Source organism: Sarcophilus harrisii, chromosome 2, assembly GCF_902635505.1.
Source record: "Sarcophilus harrisii chromosome 2, mSarHar1.11, whole genome shotgun sequence".
In the NCBI taxonomy this organism is placed as follows: Eukaryota; Metazoa; Chordata; class Mammalia; order Dasyuromorphia; family Dasyuridae; genus Sarcophilus; species Sarcophilus harrisii.
The window spans coordinates 557,844,812-557,866,047 of NC_045427.1; the positions used below are offsets into that span (position 1 = coordinate 557,844,812).

The following is a 21,236-nucleotide window of genomic DNA, read 5'->3' on the forward strand; positions in this document are numbered from 1 at the left end:
GAAGATCTAGAAGGTTCTCTATTATCTCTAAGATCAAATAAAAATTCTTTGGTTTGAGCATTTAAAGATTTTCGGTTTAGATTTGACTTACCTTCCTGAGCTTATTAAACTTTACTCCCCTTCACAAATTCTCCATTTGTAAATCAGTTCTGGTTTTTCAGTTCCCCTCATATAATATTTCATTTTAAGAAATATAGTCTCCATGCTTTTGCCCAGGCTGTGCCCCAATACTTGGAATGTACTCCCTCCCCATCCCTGCCTCTCAGAATCTCTAACCTTCCTTCAGAATTCATTTTCTCAAGTACAACCTTTTATTTTCAGCCTTTCCTAATCCCCCTAACTATTGGAACCCCACCTCCCAACTAAATTTGTTTTTTGTGTGAAGGTAAATTTTAGTCAATATATTTTGTATCTATGTACATATGTATATATCATACAATATGAGCTCCTTGAGGTAGAGGACTATTTACTTTTTATCTATTGTCCCAATGCCTGTACATACAAATGTCAGACTCAGAAGAGATGCTGGATAAATGTTTGTTGATTGGTTCAGTCAGTTCTGCATCCATCTCATTGGACTGCATCCATCTCATCATATCTAAATCAATAGCAGAAAATCTCTATCATCAAATGCTGTTTTAAAATCAAAGTAATCTCTTATCTCTAACAAACATTCCCCCATCTACCAGTTTAGTAAACTTAATAAAAACAAAGTGAGTCAGGCATGATGAAGTTAAGTCTCTCCTTGATGGAGGCATGCATGGCTCTTGGTGATCATTTCCTTGTTCACTAATCAGTACCATTAAATGAAAATTGGCCTAATTATCTGTACATGCCTTAATTATTCTGCTGCTGTATGGGAGATAGAAGTATATTGTCTCCCTATGCTTCCCCAGGTTCTCCTCTCCAATCTCCCCTTTTACATTCTAACCTATCTCATAAAGCCCAGGTCAAATATTACCTCCTTAGTTTATCTATTACTGCTCTTCATCTCTGCCCCAACCTCATCCCTCAAGAAAATGGAAGAGGAAATACTTTGTACAGTTCATAAACACTTATCATGAGCTCTGTATTGGATCATAGCTATGTATAATGTATCTACCTCATTGGACTATAAACCCCATGAAAGTAGGAAGCATGTACTATTTGTGTTTTCATTTCCTTCAGAGCATAGCAGAGCTTTGAACATAGTTCTATTTAATTAATGGTTGAAGTGAATTCAGATACATACCACGTTACCCTTACAATGGAGACATAGATACATGTGAGAGAACACCCATTCATGTATATAATACACATCACACACACACACATACACACACTTTTCCTTAACCTGTAGTCAGCTTCTTTTCAATTTTCCATTGTTATTCTACATCCCCACCCCACTTTCTTCTAGTGAAGATGGAATAAACTTGAACCTTCAGCTATTGAACCCCGGAATGTGTCCTGTCTACCAGGATTCCTGGGCTTCCCTACAAGACTCTTCATGTGAAGACAAAGTTTTCCTGTCTTTACAAAAGGGAAGCTGAGGAATGGAATGACAAAAGAAGGCCTGGGGAGATGGTATAAACAAGACCTTATTGTAGCCTTCTCCAGGAGCTCACCCTGGCTACTACATATATTCACTTCTCTGTGTACCACCTTTCTTTGCCCAACTCCCTCCCAGCAGAGTCCTCTGCTTCTCCCTTTCTGTACCTGCTCTACTCCCCCATTCAGATGGTTGTACATAAAGAAAGGCACAGTTATCTTAAAAAAATAATAATCCAGCGAGCTAGTATTGGTGTATATGTGTGCCCACCCAAGTATCTCCAGGAGGATACACCAAAGAGGGCAGTAGTGTTATAGGGAGGGACACAGAGAAAAGGAGACAATGGGCTATGCATAGCCATTGTGTTTTATTGGATTCTCTGGGTTCCTTATTTTACAAAATATACACAAGAGTTGAAAATGCAAAGCAGTCACAACCAAGCCCTAGACAGAGGAGGTAGGAGGCTATTAACCCCCATCCCTTCAGATCTCTGAGAAGGCAGAGCTACCCAGGACTAGTTGAGACACTAGGAGTGGAGCAGAGGCCCAGAGGGTAGAAACCTTACTGGGATTGGGCTTGCAGAGCCCTTCCCACCCCCCATCATAAGGGGGAGGAGTTGTGGGATGGGGCAATAAGAGTTCTCTGCTGAGAACATCAGGGCTTCCCTAGCTTCTCAAAGAGAAAAGGAGAGGTGCAGAGCTGGGGGAAGAAGAGCTGAGCTGTGCTGAAGAGGGCTTAAACAGGCAGTAGTAGTGAGGGCCCCATCTGATAGTGCTCCAGAAATATCCCCCACACACACAGCATTTGGGCATCCTTAATCCTGTGACTGATGGTGTTCATTCTGGGATCTCAGATTCTGAAGGGCCTTCACTCTCTTCCCCAGTCTCTGGCAATTCCCCCTAGAACTTAGGGAATGGTCCCACTAGTTGGTCCTGCTAAAATGTGCAAAGCTGATAGGAGAGGATATGTAAGAGGTGAAAGGACCTCAATGAACTCTGGCTTGGGGGCTATTCATTCCTAGGCCTTTTGCCATCTCTAGCTTCCTCACCCTTACACCCACCACCATCATATACAAGGAAACAGAGAGAAGAGAAAATATATGAGGGTTCCCAGGACAAAATCAAGGCAGACAACACAGATATATGGAATCTCCTGTCTAAGGAGGCTCATCTTCTCATGCAGAGCTCCTTTAAGAGCCAGAGTATTCCTACTCATGTTCAGATTCAGAAGCTGGAAGCTAAGAGGTTTCTCTGGACTCATTTTTAACATCTACTACAGAGGACCTCGGACTAGTTTTGATTCTGGCCTATGGTCTAAGGTCCTCCTTGCTAGTAGGATTTCTTAGAAATTCCTCTGAGAGTGCTCAGTGGGGAGGTCTCTGTGAGATTGGTTGGTTTGGGGAAGCACCATAGCAGGGGCATTCTTGGTTTCTACTGTATAGGTGGAATGGGAATGGGAGCAGCTTTATTTCTATATCAAACTCCAGGGTAGGGGCAGTGGGTTCTTATCATATGGAGCAGATAGGAGTTCTAGGCTGACTACATGGGAGTGTTGGACACTCTCCAACACTACTTGAAGATTCTGCCTTGTTTCCCAGCTCCACCCCCACCCCCACCCCCTTTTTTTTTAACCTCAGAACCCAGATACCTCAAAGAGGTCATAGTGTCCTAGCAATCACTGTGGATTGCCTGGGCTCCTGCAAACACAGGATGGGAGAGGGGGGAAGTGTGGAGATAGACCTGGGAAAAGAGAGAGATCCATCTGAGCAGGGAGGCTCAGGAGCTTCCCCTAGCATACGACAAGCCTTCTCTACATCGAGTTAGATGACGTTGTCAAAGAGCTGCATGGAACGCATGATGTTTTCATCCTAGTGGGAGAGAAGGAAACAGAAATATATTGAGAAAACAAGATTACCATGGATACATGATGGGACAAAGACATAGAAAGAGAACCAGATAGGAGAAATGGAGCCAGCAATCAGATCCAGATAGGGAGAGACAGAAACTGGTGAGGAGTTGGGAGGGTGAAGAAGCTTGTGTCCTTGTCTCACACTCTTCCCTCTTTTGCTTCTATCTAGACCAACCCTGTACCTCCCCTTCAGGATCTCATCTGGAGATAGTGGAATTACACCATCCCAGGGAGACAAGAGTTAGGAGAGGGGGATTAGGACTGTACCTTCTGGCAGGACTCAATGAACTCTTCAATGGTCACCACACCATCCTTGTTTCTGTCCATCTTCTGTAAGGATACGTAAGCAGGGTCAGTGACAAGGTAGAGACATGAGGATGGTGGGGGGGATAGACAATGATATGGGTATAGAATGTCATGTCAACTCTCTACAATCTAGACTTGGTCCTCCCTCATCCCTCTACATCTGGGTTCTTTTACACTGACCCATGATACCACATTCAACTCAATGCATTCAATCCCCTCCCATGCCTGTCACCTAACCCTTTCACCTGGAAGAAGCTCTCCACATGTTCCCTTGGTGCCTCCTCCCGAAGGGCAGGATATGTATACTTGCCCATCATGTCATAGATGGACTTCATGATGTCCAGCATTTCCTGGAGGAAATGAGAAATGGAAGGTTCATTCTCTGGTCTTTCCTCTCACCCCCTTTGATAATGTGGGACAGTGTCCTCTTTTCTAGCCCTTTGTTCCTTTCTCCATTATAAGTTCCCCTTCTGCTCTCCTCAACTTTTTGATGCTTCCACATTTCTCTTTTGTCTTTCATATTAATCCCTAACTTCCTAGTGATCTCTCTCCTGGTCTTCTTACCTCTTTGGTGATAAAGCCATCCTTGTTGAGGTCATACAGGTTAAAGGCCCAATTGAGCCTATCATCTATGGTTCCTCGAAGAATCACTGACAGACCAGCCACAAAATCCTGGGATGGGAGTGGGCAGAAAAAGTCCAAGAGATCCTTTATCTCCCCAACCCTGATTCTGCGGTGAGCTCTTGAATTTGGAACCCCAGAATATTACCCTCGCCCCACCTTACCTCGAAGCTGACAGAACCATCGTGATTGGTGTCAAAGGCATTGAAGAGAAAGGTGGCATAAGTGCTGGAATCTGGGGGAGTGGTAAATAAAGAATCGTGAGCACACATCTCTGACAGTGGCTTCCTCCACATTCTCCTTCAAGTTCTCTCCCTTAAGAGCTCCAATCCCCTCCATGTGCTTCCATGACAGCATCAGACCTCTCCAGACTCCCCAGCTCCCTCCAGATACCCACCTGTCCAGAGTGCCACCTGTGAGGGTCTTTGAAGATGAAGAGAATGGAAAAATGGAGAGAAAGCCACCCACCTACCCCCCAGCGATACCCAGAGGGAAGGAAGGGAGGTTTCTTGGTATTCTTGTTCTCACCTCCCTGAGGGAAGAACTGGGAGTAAATCTGCTTGAAGTTCTCCTCATTAACGATGCCGCTGGGGCACTCCTGGGACAAGAGCAAAGATTGAGAGCAGTCTGGGAGGGGGCGATTAGGACTCCACCTTCAGTCCCTCACCAAGGACGTCCAAAGGCCCTTCCCACTCCAGGCAGGAGAGAAGGACCCGCAGCCTCCTCCCAGAACCTTCTGGCCTTTGTCATCCCTTTAAGAGCTCAAATTCTCGAGGCTCAGCTCCGCCCACCCTCGCTCTCAAGCCCGACCCCCTCGGCCCCAGCAGTAAACATGCCATTTCTTGGAGCCCCGCCTTCAGCCCACCAGACCCCGCCCCCGGACCCCCTCTCCCCCCCACTCACGTTCTTGAAGCCCCTGTACAGGACCTGCAACTCCTTTCTGGTGAACTTGGTCTGTTCCTGCAGCTGGTCCAGCCCCTCGGGCCGGTGACACACAGTGGACAATTCAAACTCATCCTCTACGCTATCTGCAGAGGTTGGGGGGAGGGGGACAGCGCCACCTCAGATCCGGGTTCCAACGCATCCGCCCAGTACCCTGCGAAGCTCCCCTCTCCCTAAATCTTCCCCCTTCCTTACCACGACGAATCTTCCCTTCTCTCTCTGGGAAGTGCCCAAGGCCCAGGGAAAGGGCTTTCTCCACGCTCCACAAAAACACCCTCCCCCATAGGAAACAAAGGCTTAGAGAGGAGGAGCTACAGTTCCCCCACCTCGCTTCCCCCACCTATATCAACTTCTCATCTCCTATCGCATCTTCATCCCCCTCCCTGCTTCCCCTTTTTTTCCTTCTCCCTCTTCCTTATATCCCAATTCCATATTCATCTTCTGTATCATCAGCATCTCCCTCTAATACATCATCCCTGGCTTTCCTCATCCTCATTGTCTCTATTCACCTCTTCCCTTCCCACTATATTCACCTCAAGTTTAACATGTACAAAAATAATTGTTCTCACCTCCCACCTCTTTAAGCCTTTCCCTACTTTTTTCCAATTTCTTTTAAGGGCACCACCATCCTTCTAGTGTCCAAACCCAGAGGAATTCCAGATTCTTCACTCTCCCTCTCCTCCTATGTCCAATAGTTTGTCAAGTCTTGTCCTGTAGGAATTCTCTATTCTCCATTCTATCTCCACCACCTCTATCCCTGGATCCATTTCCACCAGTTAGGCTCTTCACCCTAACTTGAACCAACAACTTTAAAAACCAGAGCTCACTCTCCCTTCCAGGCCCTCCATAACATATTCCAACTTCAGATTCAAGCTTCTATTCCCTTGTATATGGGTCCTGAGCCTCAAAGAATGTATCTCTACCTCTAGGACTTTTCTCTAAGTCCCTTTTTTTTTTTCAGCCTTCCTTTCAACTGCCCACCCCCAACCCTAGCAAGGATAGTAAATCAAGTATGTCCCGAAAACTCTCAGGAAAGAAGACAAGAAAAATGCATCAAACACACCTAACATATGATAGTTAAAAATACACATTACACATAAGACTGGACACATGTTCTGACAGCACAGCACACAGACATGTCACACAAACAAGCCTGATAGACATTCCATTAAATATAAACACCAAACTGAGAAACTCAACATATCATAGGATGCACACCTTTGCATGAGAGACAGGAAAACACATTGAACTCTTCATGTTTCTGTGCTGGTACAGTGCTTGGCACATCATCCTACAAAAGCTTGTTAATTAATACACCAGGAACCATAAAAACACACAGTTAACCAGCACAGTGCCTGGCTTAAAAAAAAAATGCTTGTTGGTTTGTTTGATTGATTATCAACTCTACCTCACTACCTCCCCAACCAATGGTCTTTTCTTAGTCTTCATCCTTCTGTAGCATTTGACACTATTAATTATCCCTTCTTTCTGGGTTTTTTTCTCCCTCAACCCCAAAGACAAGATATTTTCCCATTATTTCTCTTTTTGGAACTATTCCTTGTCTCCATCATTGGCTCTTTTTCCTGACCCTTGTTCCTTGAAGATTTGTTATAGGCTCTATTCTCTTTTTTACTCTACATTCTCCATTCTGAAATCTCATTTACTTCTAAAACTCTGACTACCTCTAATATGCAGGTGATCCCTAAATCTATATCTCTAATTCTGGACCCTTTTGGAGCTACAGGTCTTTTAAGTTGAATTCAAATTTTCCTTCAAGAAGCTTTCTTCACTCCCCAGAAATTAAAGCCCTTCTCCTACCTCTATCCATTACCTTACATAGAACCTCTCCAATGTATGTCACATACTATTTTATACTGTATTTGTGTATATGCTATATCTTTCTACTAGATTATAGCACCTTGATAATAGAGAATAAGTTTTGTTTCGGCACCTAATCCAATACTTTATGCATAGTAGTTGCTCAATTAATTTTTGTTGGATTTGGATTTGAGTTGAATCTGGAATAAGTGTTGTAGTATGAGGGAGTCAGTAAAAAAAAAAAAAAAAAAAAAAGAATTGATTCTTGTTGGGGAGATTAGATAGTGGATGACATCTGAGCCAGGCCTTCAAGAAGGAAAATGATTTCAATAAATGGAGGAGAGAGGCAAATAAGTCTATTTCAGGGATGGAGAGGCCGCTGTATATGTACAAAAATGGCAGAAGACGGTCCTAGAAGGGAAAATGAAATGGTACAATGTGAGTGGCCATAGAGTGACTGAAAGGGAGGAGTATTGTGTTCAGCACTCCATAGGGTTGTATACTCCAGTCTAACCCTCTTTCTGCTGTGAAATCAGTGAGCAAGGGTTAAGTTGTTGCCAAATTGTGTTACAGTTTCCCACTAAGTTATAAGGTAAAGGAGGAAAGGTATAATATATATTGTCTAATGGCCTCCAGGGTTGAGCTCAGTGCTCTTGATAGCAGCAGATGCTTAATATTTGTTGAATTGAACAGATATATATACAAGAGGATATATGGAGAGGAACAGATACACATAGAGGACACATACACACACATGTGATTCTGATTGGCATTGGGGAATACAAAAATAAATGAAACATTGTCCCTTCCCTTAAGGAGTCAGTCAGACACTGATACAACATATCCAGAAAGATATATGTATACAAGGATTCAGCTAAACAGGAATGAACACACACACACACACACACACACACACCACACTGATACTCACAGAAATACAAGGAATTGAAATTCAGAAAAAGGGACTTAAGAGTTTCCCAGGCATACAAACCGGGGCATACAGCCAAAGGGGTGGATCACAAGGTTGCATTCAATACCACTGACATAGGCCTGAGACATGCAGCTCTAGACCCTGCCCCCACATTTTGTTTTGTTTCTTCTCTCTTTTTGCCCATCCTCAGCCCCACCAACTGCTCCCAATACTGGGATCTGGGTGAATAGAAGTGGTATAGGGCAGTAACGAAGGCAATGAGAAAGTCAGGGTAAGGACTGCCCACCTCTTCTCCAGACTCCCATCACTGATCCCATTATACTCCAGTTGCCCACCCCATCCCTCCCTCACTCCCCAGGACAGAAGGAGAGGAGTGGGGCACTTGCTTTCGCTGACTGAGGGCAGGGCCTGGGGGCCACAGCAAGGCAGCAGTTTGAGGAATCGCTGCTTCAGCGCTTTTTTAGTGGGCCTGGGTGGGTTCCCTGGGAAAAAAAAAGACCCCAAGGAAAGAAGGTTAACTCCCCCAGCACACACCAAGATACTCCAGCCCCCCTCCCTGCCTCACACAGAGACTCAGAGACTCACAAGCAGAGGGAGGGATTGAGGAAAACATTGGGATAGAAAGGAGCAGTCTGGGGGGAACTCAGGGCTAAAGAGGAACTGTGATGAAGATGAAGAGGCTGCGGGATACTTGAGGGACATTCAGGAAAGAAGGGCTGGATTCAGAAGATTTCACTGTAGTCTAACATTAAATGAATTGCATGCAAATTATATGCAAATCTCATGCAAACTGGCATATGTTATTTGAAGTCAACAGCTCAAGCATTTTAAAAAAATAAAGGGTCCAAAGACAAAACTTCACAAAACTGGGAGGGACCTTGGAGATCATCTTAATTCAACCTATTTTGGAAGAGGGTGAGGAGAAAGGGGAAAGGGGAACATAATGGAGGATGCACTGTGGTGGAGAAGAATTTAGATAGCCTCTGCCCCTAAAGTTTCCTGGATACCCAGTGGAAGGGAGTGCAAATACCCCTCCCACTGGATACCCAGTGGAAGGGAGTGCAAATACCCCTCCCAAATTCTTTCTCCCTTTTAATTATTTCCCCAGCCCTCCCAAAAAGGATGGGATCACAGTAGGCACAGGGGCAACTTTTCTCATGTGGAAGTACACAGCTGAGCTGTTTGCTATGAACATGTGGTATACACAGACACACCAACACAGAAAGTCATGCATTCATTCAACAACATTTATTAGATGTGCAACTATGAGCAAAGCACCACGCTAAGCCCAAGAATATACAAAGATAGCTAAAACCTGGTCTCTGCTCTCAAGGAGGTGAGTGTAGGTTGATACACAGTGATAGACACATAATGTTATAGACACACATAATCACACACAAACACTGAAACTCGATGACATGTAACGACAAAGACAATTACAGTGATATAGTACCCCACACATAGAGTGAAAGATACACAGAGATACACATGGACACCCAAACACCCAAAATGACACACTCCTGTGGCACTGATCATATGAGCCCCCATTTGGTGGTCTTCATACACTGCTTTACAAAATCTGTTGTTTCTTTCCTGTATGAGCACTGGCTCCCTACCCAGACCAGGATTCCTTCAGAGTAGAGCCTTTAGCTTCTTCTTCTCCTTCTCCTTGTGGTTCCCCAAGGACTAGGGGGGAGGGACATAGAGGGAGGAACAGGAGGAAGGAAGAGATACTCAGTGAATGTTTCTTGATCATTCAGCTGCACAAGGATGCACAACTTCATTGCCTGAAATATGTGGCGATACACCTACAACCACACAGTCCCATAGGCCAGGTCACAGATATGGTTGAACATGCCCCAAATAGCCATACCCATCCACATGAGTATAAAGCCCTCTTCATACCATCTCCCAAACACACAAGTGTAGAAGATACACAGTTATACATAGACACTTAAGTGCCAGGTCAGTCACACACAAAACCAGAAATACAGACTAATAAACATAGCCACACACAATCATATAGCAAATCACAAAATAGTCACTGACTCCTACTATATTTTCTTATCCTTCAGGGATCAGACCAAGGTTTGATACTATATTGATACTATCACTGCCTCGGCTGCTCCTGTCACTGTCCCCTCTGCCCCTCCCAAGGGCAGAGGATCAATAGACTGGTCTGGCCTTCTGCCCAGGGCTCCATTAGCTGGGGCTCTGGTTTCCCCAAGGCCAGATTGAGCCTGTGGTCTCCCTGCTGCCTTCCGGGAGTGGGGTGAGTAAAGTGGGGGATGGGGGAGGAAGGAAGCAAGCCCTAAACTCTGTTTTCTTATCCTTTCACATTAACTTATGGACTCAGTTTCTTCTTACTTTCTCTCTGAGAGTGGGTGTTTAGGTGGGACAGAACTAACAGATTTTGGAAGAGCGAGGGACCATCTCTAGCCTTTAGAATGCTTTCATTCTTAATTCCACACACAGGTTTTCCCATCTTGGAATTGTCTATCTCTTTAGCCAGCCCTGCCTATTTCATTTGAACAATTCCTCTCCCTTCCTCTTCCTTTTTCTTTATCTTTATCAATGTGCTTTGGGTTCTTAGAGAGGTATAAAATTTGATAGAAATATAAAAAAAGAGGTAGGAATTATATCTGAAGCCAACCTTCTTTATTCACTGCTTCCAGATAGTAAGGTCCTTGATTCAAACTTAAATGACTGGGGTTTATGTCGATTTCTAGGGGTGAAGATTGGCCAGTTTCCTTCTTTCAGTGTTTTGCCCCAGTAACCTCAACTTGAGTCTGTGAGTTCTCCTTTGTGTCTAGTTTTTACCCTTCTGCTTCCATTCCATTTGCAGGAAAAAGGCAGGTAGGATAGGGTTGAACCTGATTCTGATTATGGAACAGGGTCAAGGATTTTCATGAAAAGGGAGGGAGGATTTGTGGCTCTCTCAATCACTTCTCCTTTCCTCCCCAGAGCCATAGATGTCTTTGGAGAATTGATTTCCCAGCCATCCCATGTCTTAGTCTTGAAGGTCACTGTCTTTCAGGGGGATGAGCATCCCGGGGTTGGGAAAGATGGAACTGGGTAACTCCACCATAAATTGCCCCCATGGAAACTAGGAAAGATCACAGGCATATATCTAGAGCTGGGAGGAATAAAAGGAGTCATCCAATCCAACCCCCTCCTTTCATTTTACAGATAAGGAAACCGAGACCCAATGAAATTAAATGATTTGCCCAAGAATAAAATCATACAGGTAATAAGAGTCACAGGTGGAATTTGAATCCAGATCCTCCAAGATAACATTTTCCCTCTCCTCCCCAATCGAACTAGAGCTCAGAGCTTCTGCTTCTCTTCTTATACCCATGTATTCAATATCCCAAAGTCCATGGATGTGTGATTTACAAAATTTACCATCAAGACCATGGAACATATAACTTGTAAGGTACAAATACAATTACAACAATATATAATTACACCCAAAGTTATACACATAGTCACAGAAATCATACATACTAGACAAGCACAATCATACTCAGTTACATATAGTAATAATTCAATCTTGCCAATTTAGTGGTCTCTGACATGTCAACTCAAACTCCCCTACTAAGACTAAAATTCATCCTCCCAGGAATCCTCTCACCATATTCCTTCTGCTTGCAGCCTAAGCCCTGCTCTCCCCCAATTTTCCTCATATACCCCCCCCAGACAGATCTTTCCTCATGAACTCCACACCACTCTCACTCCCCAGCTCATTCCTTGACCCAAATTAGAGGGAAGGAGGGAGGTCTTTGGTTCACTGGTGGTGTTAACTAGTGTAGAGCACAACCACCCAACTCCCTGCCTCTCCATCCCCCAACCCATCTCACCCTCCTGGCTCCCATTTGGACTCCTGGGTTACCTTCCAAGGACACAGGCTCAAAAAGGCCAAACTGCTCCAAGACCTTGACAAATAGGGCCAGGACCACAAGCACAGCCACCATCTCCAGCCCCTCTAGATTCATGGTGGGGGAAGTGCATGGCCCCCTTCTCTGAACCCCCTAGCTGCTACCCCCTGCTTTGCCTGCCCTTGTCTACCCTTTTCTCCTCTCTTTCTCTCTCTCTCTCTCTCCTTCTCCCTGTATCTCACCCTCCCACTGGCTTCTCTCCCCTCCCTTCCTTCCTTCCTCCCTCCCTCCGCCTTCCCCATCCCCCGCCCCCCACCCCACCCCCTCTCCCATCTCCTAGCCTCAGGCTGGGCCTCTTCCTCTGTCGGGGAAAGGTGCTGTGGCATGAAGTGCTTTGGCCCAATCCTGTCAGCCAAGAGGAATCTCAGTAAGTCAGTCCTGATCCCAGCTACTACTCCCCCTTTTTAATGGGTAGCAATGGGATAGTAGGGAAGGATCTTCGAGAAAGACAGGGAGATGGGGGGGGGGAGACAGATAAAGGAAAGAGGGAGTCAGATAGGAGACTGGGGGCAAATGAGGAATAGACATGGATAGGAAGATTATTTAAAGGTACAGAAGAATAGGAGACAGAGAAGATGGAGAATGGGGGGCTAAGACAAGCAGTAGATTAGACACAGAAGAATGTGGGAGACAGACAGATGGACAGGAGGATAGATAAAAGACAGAACCAGAGAAGAAGATGGACAGACAGAGAAATGGGGAGAAGGAACAGGGGCCTGATAGGTATCGTAGGAGTAATTGAAGGAGGGCTAAGTGTGGATGTGAGTGGCTACTCTTTGCTGTCCATTGATGGAGGGCAGGGCAGGGAAGATAACAGAACTAGAGGGAAGAGAGATATTATATTCGGTGCATATAAACGTACATGGATCTGAATATGTGATATAAGAGGCTGGTGTGTATGTATATCTATAATGCCTGCCATATATGTGTCCTAGACATTGTATAGATATAAGTGTAAATAAAAACATAAAATCTGCATAGGTGAGTACGGGCAGCTTTTTGTCTATGAGCACCTTTGGGAATATGTGGAAAGAGGATAAGTATGTTTGTGTAGATGGGGACAGAGGTGGTGATGAGGGGGCTAGTTCAAGGCCTTTAGATCTGCTCATTATATCTGTTCCTTCTCAAGAGTCAGATTCCTCCTTGGTAGCAAAAGAAAAGCATCATTTCCCAGCTGTCAGCAATCAATGCTACTGATATCAGCCTGATATCAGCCTGATAGCAGACTGGGGCACTGCCTCCTTAGGCCTCCTCTGTGTCCTACACCTGATTAGGGGGTATGGGGAGAGATCTGAGTCTGCAGTGACCACAGGACCTGGATCTCCAGGATTTTTTTGGTCCCAACTAATAAGCTAACAGAGAAATCTGAGCCCACCAGTTTCATGCCATGATGGCTTCCTCCACTATTTCAAGAAATAGCTTTTCTGATGTCTCCTTTCCCCCATATATGTGTAGTGGAGGTCATGAGGGGGTGGATAGTTTCATGAGGAGAGGAGGAGAGACACCATAGCCCCCCAAAATAATGTCAATCATGAGATCTGGCCCTGAGATTGGGCCAAAGCTTGAGGGTGACAGCAAATAGAAGATATAGCTCCTGGCAATCCTTTTCCCTGAGAATATAACACAGGGTCCTACCCTAGTTTCTCCTCCATAGCAGTTTCACGATGCTGGACAGAGTTAGGGAGTCTGAGTAAAGTTTGTGTCCTTTATTGGATCTTTCTGTGGTTCCTCACAGGGCCAGAGGTCACCAATTGGAGTAGCACAGGACCTGATGATTGAATGTCAGCGTATAGGAGGATGCTATGCTAATAAAGAAGCAGGAGGCAGTTGTAACTTGTCTTATTCTGCTCCTGTGATTTAACTGGGGGTGTTGAGGACTGGTAAAGGGGTGGCTATAGAAGAAAGGAATAAATAACCACTATCACCACCACCCCTCCCTGCTTTCTGCCCAAGGGACTGAAGCTCTGGGTGTTGTAGTTCTTCACCAAAACCACTGGGGGTCACCCTCTTCTAACACAAAAGATCCCAGCCCCCAAATCTATTGTCTCATAGGCAGAGTTGGAGGGTGGGATGGGAAGGAATAATACCCATCTCCCCATCTCCTTACTTTGCCTCCTTTCTCCCAGTTTTTTTTTTTTTTTTTTTTGGGAGGGGGGAAAGAAATTAGGTTGCTTCACTGGGGGAAACAGTTACAGATATTTATGAAAGACTTATAGACTTAACTCTTTGGTGTGCCCCTGATGTACATCTATCAAATCTACTCATCAGGGTGAACCTGGTTTCCACCTTAGTCTGGTATAAGAGGCCATCCATGATCTGTCACTACTTAGCCTTCCAGTTACACTGCTTAGTCTTCCAAAATGACTCCTCCACACACTGAATCATAGAATCTCACAGTTGGCAGCCATATCAGAGACTAACCAGTTCAACCCATACTTGAATAAGAATTCATTCTAATAATGAGTGATTTTATATATTACATAAAAGTTTGTAAAGCATTATATATGTATAATGTTTTTCAAACATATATATATATACATGTGTGTATACATACATATATATGAATATATACATCATCCCATTTCATTCTAACAACCTTGTTAGGAAGTATCAGAGGTATTTCTATTCCCATTTTACAGATGATGAAAACCGAGGCTTAGAGAAATAAAGTCATAGACTTAGCCTCGTTACAAAACTGCTAGGTGTCAGAGATGGGATTCAAATATAGGTCTTTCCTGACTTCAGATCTGGTGCTCCTTTTACTGTATACCATGCTAGTTCCTAATTGACTCAGCTATTTGGTCATCAGGCTTTTGTTTGAGGAAGAGGAAGCAATTATTACAGAGGTGACCATTCTACTTTGGGATAACTGTGATTGCTTAGGAGGTCTTTCCTTCTGTGAAGGACCCAAATCTGCTTCTTGATAACCTTCACCTATTGTTAATAGTTTTGCCCTCTGAAATCAGGAAACAGTAGTACAATCCATTTTTCCACAGGACAGTCTTTAAAATAGATATCAAGTCCTTTTGCCTTTTCTCTATTTCCAATTTCTTCAAATGATTGCTTTATCTGTCTCTTCTGAATAGTTCTTGATTTATCAATGTCCCTCCTAAATTGTGCTGTCAAAAATTGAACATAATCCTCTATTGGCAGGCAGACCAGCCCACAGTGCAGTGGGCTCTCCAGGCCTGGGTCCTCTGCCTCTCTTAATGTGATTTTATTACTTTTTTGGATTGTTATTACACAGTTGACTTTTCTTAGTTTGTAGTGCTTACTAAAAAGCTCAAGGTTTTTTTCAAATGAACTTCTTTCCCTTCTTTTTCCTCCTTCCCCCCTCCCAGTCCCTTGCACTTGTACAGATGATTTCTCTGAATTTGTGGAATGTAAAGTAGGTAGAGCAAAAATTCTAAACCTTATAAAATACATAGGATTACAAAGAAAACCAATTATATTGAAATATAGTTATTTATATCTATGCATAAATATGTTTACATACATATATCTATACATGCCTATAATCTGTATATGTATACACATGTATAGATTTTTAAAAACTCTGATGTAGTTATGGGAAAACAATCAAATATCACATTGGATGCATGTATGGGCTGTGATTGGTATCATGGCACGGTGGATCCATGTCAAAGAGATCTCATGTCTATTGAACTACTGATGTAGTTTTTTTTTGTTGTTGTTTATATATTTTTTTCCCTTTTGATCTGTTTTTTCTTTGCCCAGCATGATGAACATGGAACTATGCTTAGAAGAATTGCACATGTTTGACTTATATCAGATTGCTTGCTATCTTGAGGAGGGGAGAGGGGAAAGAGGAGGAGAAAAATTTAGAACATAAGGTTTTGCAAAGGTTTGCATGTTGAAAACTATCTTTGCATGTAAAGTATTGGAATAATGAAATTTTTTTTGAATGTTGAAAACTATCTTTGCATGTAAAGTATTAGAATAATGAAAATTAAAAAAAAAGAAATAATGAGGTAATTTCTACAACTCAAGAGTTATGCTAATTCTGATGTACTTTGCCTTGATCATAGTTCATCTGGAATATTAGGTTTCATTCTCAGTGCCTCTGGGACTATGTTTTAGGAAGGACATTGACAAACTGAAGAGCATAACAGAGAAGGGTGATCAAGATGCAGGGAGGGATAGGTCTCAATACCATGGCATGTGAAGGAGGGAAGCTCCCTAAGGGCAGGGACTTTCATTTCTGGTTTTGTGTCTTAGATGGCATATAGAAGGTGCTTAATAAATGCTTGCTGATTGATTAAGGGGATGGAGTATCTTTGGCTAGAAAAAGAAGATAATTATCTCTTGTTTGGTTTTTTGGAGTTCTTTTGGGAGGGAAGTAATTGGGTTAAGTGACTTGCTAGAATCATACAGCATTCAATAAGCTACTCTTTGCTTTGATAATTGATCAGCCCAACTGAGCTGCTCAAAGACCATGATCTCCTTAAAGGCAGGTAAGTGGCCCAGTGGAATGTAACTCTGAATTTGAACCTGGCTTCTGATTTCCCCTAGCTATGTGACCCTATTAAGTCATTTAGCCCATTTCCAAAAAGAGATATCTCTCAGGGTTAGATTAAAAAGAGATAATATTTTAAGTACTTTGAAAACCTTTAAGTAATGTTAAATGATAGCTATTATTAGACTAAATAACAGGAATCAGTACCATAAGAGAGGTACAAATCAAAGATATGCTACTTCAGAGGAGGGGAAAATCATTTTCAGTTTGGGAGAATGAGAATAATAGTTATAATCATAATGACAATAAAAATATTTGTTAAACATTCAACAAACAAACCCTTAAGTTTGTATTGCACCTTATAGTTTCCAATTCTTCACATTCAATTCAATTCAAATTCAATCTTCACAGCAAACCCATGAAGCAAGAGGACAGGAATTATTATTCTCATTTTACTAATGAGAAAACTGAGGCCCAGGGAGGTGATATGATTTGCTTATCATCACACAGCAAGTGACTGCAAATACATTTCATCACACTCGGATTCTAATCATTTTTCTTGAACTTAACTGAATTCCATATGGGACTTTGGGGTTGCTCAATGTTATAGCCTTATCTGCCTTTGCCATATTCCCCCTCCTTTTTCCTTATGGCTATCAGGCACCTGCGGCTTACTTCCCACAATCCTCTTCTCTTATCTCTGTCATCTAGACACAATATAGTGCCCTGGGCAAAGACTCTATCAAGCTTCTACCTCCCCTAGTTATCTCCTGTTGTTTCATCTGTGGGTCAGTTTTTATTTTCTACTGCCTGTCCCTTCTAGGGAATTCTTTGGAATCTTCATTCCACTGTGTCAGAATTAGAAGGGACTAATTAGCTGACTAACCCAATCGTTACTCTCTTTTTTTTTTTTTTTTTTTTTTTATTTAATAGTCTTTAATTTACAGGATATATACATGGGTAACTTTACAGCATTAACAATTGCCAAACCTCTTGTTCCAATTTTTCACCTCTTACCCCCCCCCACCCCCTCCCCTAAATGGCAGGATGACCAGTAGATGTTAAATATATTAAAATATAACTTAGATACACAATAAGTATACATGACCAAAACATTATTTTGCTGTACAAAAAGAATCAGACTCTGAATTATTGTACAATTAGCTTGTGAAGGAAATCAAAGATGCAGGTGTGCATAAATATAGGGACTGGGAATTCAATGTAATGGTTTTTAGTCATCTCCCAGAGTTCTTTTTCTGGGTATAGCTAGTTCAGTTCATTACTGCTCCATTAGAAATGATTTGGTTGATCTCGTTGCTGAGGATGGCCTGATCCATCAGGACTGGTCATCATCTAGTCCAATCGTTACTCTCAACCCCCAACATTTTCCTTGACCTTTCCCCCAACCAAGCTCCCAGCCTATTTTTTTCCGGGCCATCACTGCCAAATACCTTCCAAAGTATGCACTCGCTTCTCCTTCCTCACCATTTACAATCTATGTTACTTCCTCATCATTCTAATGATTTCTCTGAATTTGTAGAATGTAGAACTTCTCTCCTTTTTTAAAAAATTTAATTAATTAATTTTTTTTATTATAATAACTTTTTATTGACATGCCATGGTAATTTTTTACAACATTATCCCTTGCACTCATTTCTGTTCCGATTTTTCCCCTCCCTCCACCCCCTCCCCTAGATGGCAAGCAGTCCCATATATGTTAAATATATTACAGTATATCTTAGATACAATATATGTGTGCAGAACCAAACAGTTCTCTTGTTGCACAGGGAGAATTGGATTCAAAAGGTAAAAATAACCCCGGAAGAAAAAAAAATGCAAACAGTTTACATTCATTTCCCAGTAGAACTTCTCTCTTCAAGGTCATTAATGATGTAACTGACAGATCCAATAACCTTTTCCCCATTCTAATTGTTTTCCACTTCTGTGGCATTTGGACTTTGCAGATCACTTCCCGCCCTTGCTTTCTGAAACACTGAATTTCTGCTTCTTTCCCTGTCTCTTTTGGGGCTTATTTCCTAAGGTTGTCTCTCCTTTCTCTTTCTATACTCTTTCATCTAATCCCCTTTCATGATTTTAATTAAACCTCTATGTCAATAATTGCACATTTTCCCCATCCTCAACTTTTTCCCATTGATATTTCTCACTCCTTGCTAAATATTTCCACCTAAATAACGATAAGAATATTAGCAGCAATAACAAACAGCTAACCTTTATATAGCACTTAAAATGTATCAGATGCCAATCTAAGAACTCTTACAAACATCTCTTTTGATCTTCACAACAATCCTGGAAGGTATGTCCTATTATTATCTCAGTTTTACAAATGAAGAACCTGAGGTAAACAGAAGATTTTCCCAGGATCACACAGTAAATGGCTTACTGTTGAGGTCTAGATTTAAGGTACCTAAATGAAATTAGGGTTTAGTTGAAGTCTAGTGGCAGGTTTGGGGTACAGGAAGTCAAGCAAAGCTCCCCTGCAACCCCCTGGATTCGGCGCAAGGATCCAGAGGTAAATGAGGTCTAGTAGCGGCCTCAAATTCCCAATAAAGGAATTTATTGGCCCGGAGAGCTAGACTGATAAAAGAGGTTTATTATTGGGTTTGGTAGTAAGGAGATAGGTGAAGGTAGAGATAAGGAGGGCACTAGACAGAGGGTCCAGTGGACAGAGGATTCTCACATGGCTAGCATGTTTGGAATTTGCAAAGAGGGGGTCCCAGCGTGGCCCTTTTATAATAGGAGACTTAGCTGGAGGGGCTTTTGGGTGTAGCCCCAAAGTTAGCTCAGATCTGGATGGGGGCTGGGACAGGTCCGGATCTTCTATTGGAATTCAAAGGGACCAGCATTTGTGAGTTAAAGGGTAATTTACATTATTAACTACAAAGGGGTGGGAATCTAGAAAGGAATCTTTCCCACATCATTATGTCATATTTGAACTCCAGTCTATCTGATTTCAGGACCAGCACTCTATATACTACCACCTAACTGTCCCTAGATGTCCTGATGGCATTGTACCAAAACATGCTTCAAACTGAACTCATTTCCCTCCAAAACATGCCTTTGCGTCTAGTTTTTTTAAATTTCTGTTATTGGTGCCACCATCTTTCTAGTATCCTTGTGCTTGTCACCTTGGAGTCGTATCTAATTTCTTTCATCTCCCATGCCAATCAACTGCCAGTACCACTACAATATCTATTGCATCTGGCATCTACCCTGTACTTCCACTACAATGCTGTTTTATGAATTTTAAGCTAGAAGAGACCTTTGAGATTACTGAGTCTAATTTTTTAATTTTACAGATGAAGAAAGTAGTATATTAGTTAGCTATCCTTAGTTTTGTTACATCTGAAAATTAGAAAAACATGTCTTTCTTCACCCAACTCACTGATGAGAAAGAATAGGAAAGGGCCATGGAAATTACCTTGAGGAGCATACCTTTAGAAACCTCAATCATCCTGGTTGATCTGTTATTTTAATGGGGTGACCAACTCCTCCAATTGTCCTATTTTGTTATTTTGCCTTAGGTTATAATGGTCCCCTCTTAATGTTTGAGAGATAAAGGTTTTATAGACATTCCTTAATGTTTGACAAGATAAAGTTTTATCCATTTTAGATGTCATTAGAATATCAGTAACCTCTCTCTATTAGGTTATCCCCACCTAGTACCTCCATTATGTCATTGTTCTTGTTATTCCATAAAAAGCTTGCTGCCCCAATACTAGGGGCTATATTCTTTGAGATGATAGTCTCGTCTAGCCCTGGGATCAAGATGGATCCATTGGTCCCAGTATTTCTCTCCATTTAATAAATTATTGGTTATTTACTCTTTAATCTTTCTTTTGCTTGTTGGCCAACTGGTTGTCCTTATTGTCTTTGACATCATTGTGGGGTGATTACCCTCATCATTATTATCATCATCATTCTCATCATTGTCACCATCACCAGCCTTATCATTGATCACAGCTAACATTTATAGTGTTTTAAGATTTTCAAAACTTACGAATATTATTTCACTGTTACAGAATACATGTCTTTTCTCATGCTGTCCCCCATGCTTAAAATAGATTTCCTCCTCATTTCCATCTGTTGAAATCTCTACCTTTCTTCAAGGCCCAATTTAGATGCCACCTCCTCTATGAAACCTTTCTGACCTTTGTTCCTTCCTTCCTTCCCAGTTGGAAGTATATTTTTTCTCCTCCTCAAATTTCTTGTAGGACATTAAATGCTTTGCTTTTATAATATTCTACTTTGTATCCTGTTTACTTGTCCACCTGTCATAATTGTCCTTTTGAACTATAAACTCCTTGAGGTAGGTACCATGTTTCTGGATCCCAATCAAATAGTGAGTTAATCTTGTTTTCTCAATTCCATTCTCAGCCCTTCCTCTGTCCATCTGCCAGGGACTTTTGTCTTTTCTTGAATCCACAAATTCATCCAATCTAAGCATCTCCACAAATCTTGCCACCTACTCCTCCACTTATCCCTTTCCTCCCCAAATGGATAGCACTGTTTGAAAGTGGAAGATCATGGCCCAAGGGAGTTAGTTTTCTAATTTTCTCTTTCTTCTCATTCTAATTGGTAAATACAAATGCATCTAGTTCTCTGTAAATATCTTATCCCACCAGTTAGTATGATATAAAAGCAGCATAAAGTAATAGGTAAACTACTAAACTTGGAGTAAGAGAGACTTGGGTTTAAATCCTGTCTTAGAAACTTGCTAGCTCTGTGACCCCAACTAAGCCACTTAAT

At 42.3% G+C, this 21,236-nt stretch overlaps 1 protein-coding gene across 6 annotated transcripts in view; it reads right to left on the reverse strand.

The window, feature by feature from the left end:
- Positions 1-239: 239 nt before the first annotated feature.
- The window catches only part of KCNIP2 (potassium voltage-gated channel interacting protein 2), a 42,630-nt gene continuing 21,633 nt past the window's right edge, over positions 240-21,236 (reverse strand). For 2 of the 6 annotated variants that reach the window (XM_031955733.1, XM_031955732.1), the window contains exons 2-8: positions 5,267-5,391; positions 4,892-4,961; positions 4,528-4,598; positions 4,307-4,414; positions 3,988-4,092; positions 3,704-3,766; positions 1,877-3,395 (exon numbers count right to left, since the gene is read on the reverse strand). In XM_031955733.1, coding sequence (XP_031811593.1) covers positions 3,348-3,395; positions 3,704-3,766; positions 3,988-4,092; positions 4,307-4,414; positions 4,528-4,598; positions 4,892-4,961; positions 5,267-5,391 — 590 coding nt within the window. In that variant the 3' untranslated portion in view covers positions 1,877-3,347. Of the gene's footprint in view, positions 599-1,876; positions 3,396-3,703; positions 3,767-3,987; positions 4,093-4,306; positions 4,415-4,527; positions 4,599-4,891; positions 4,962-5,266; positions 5,425-8,440; positions 8,537-11,946; positions 12,065-21,236 lie in introns of those variants that run through there. The other 4 variants (XR_004232466.1, XM_031955735.1, XM_031955736.1 and 1 more) reach the window with 4 other exon arrangements.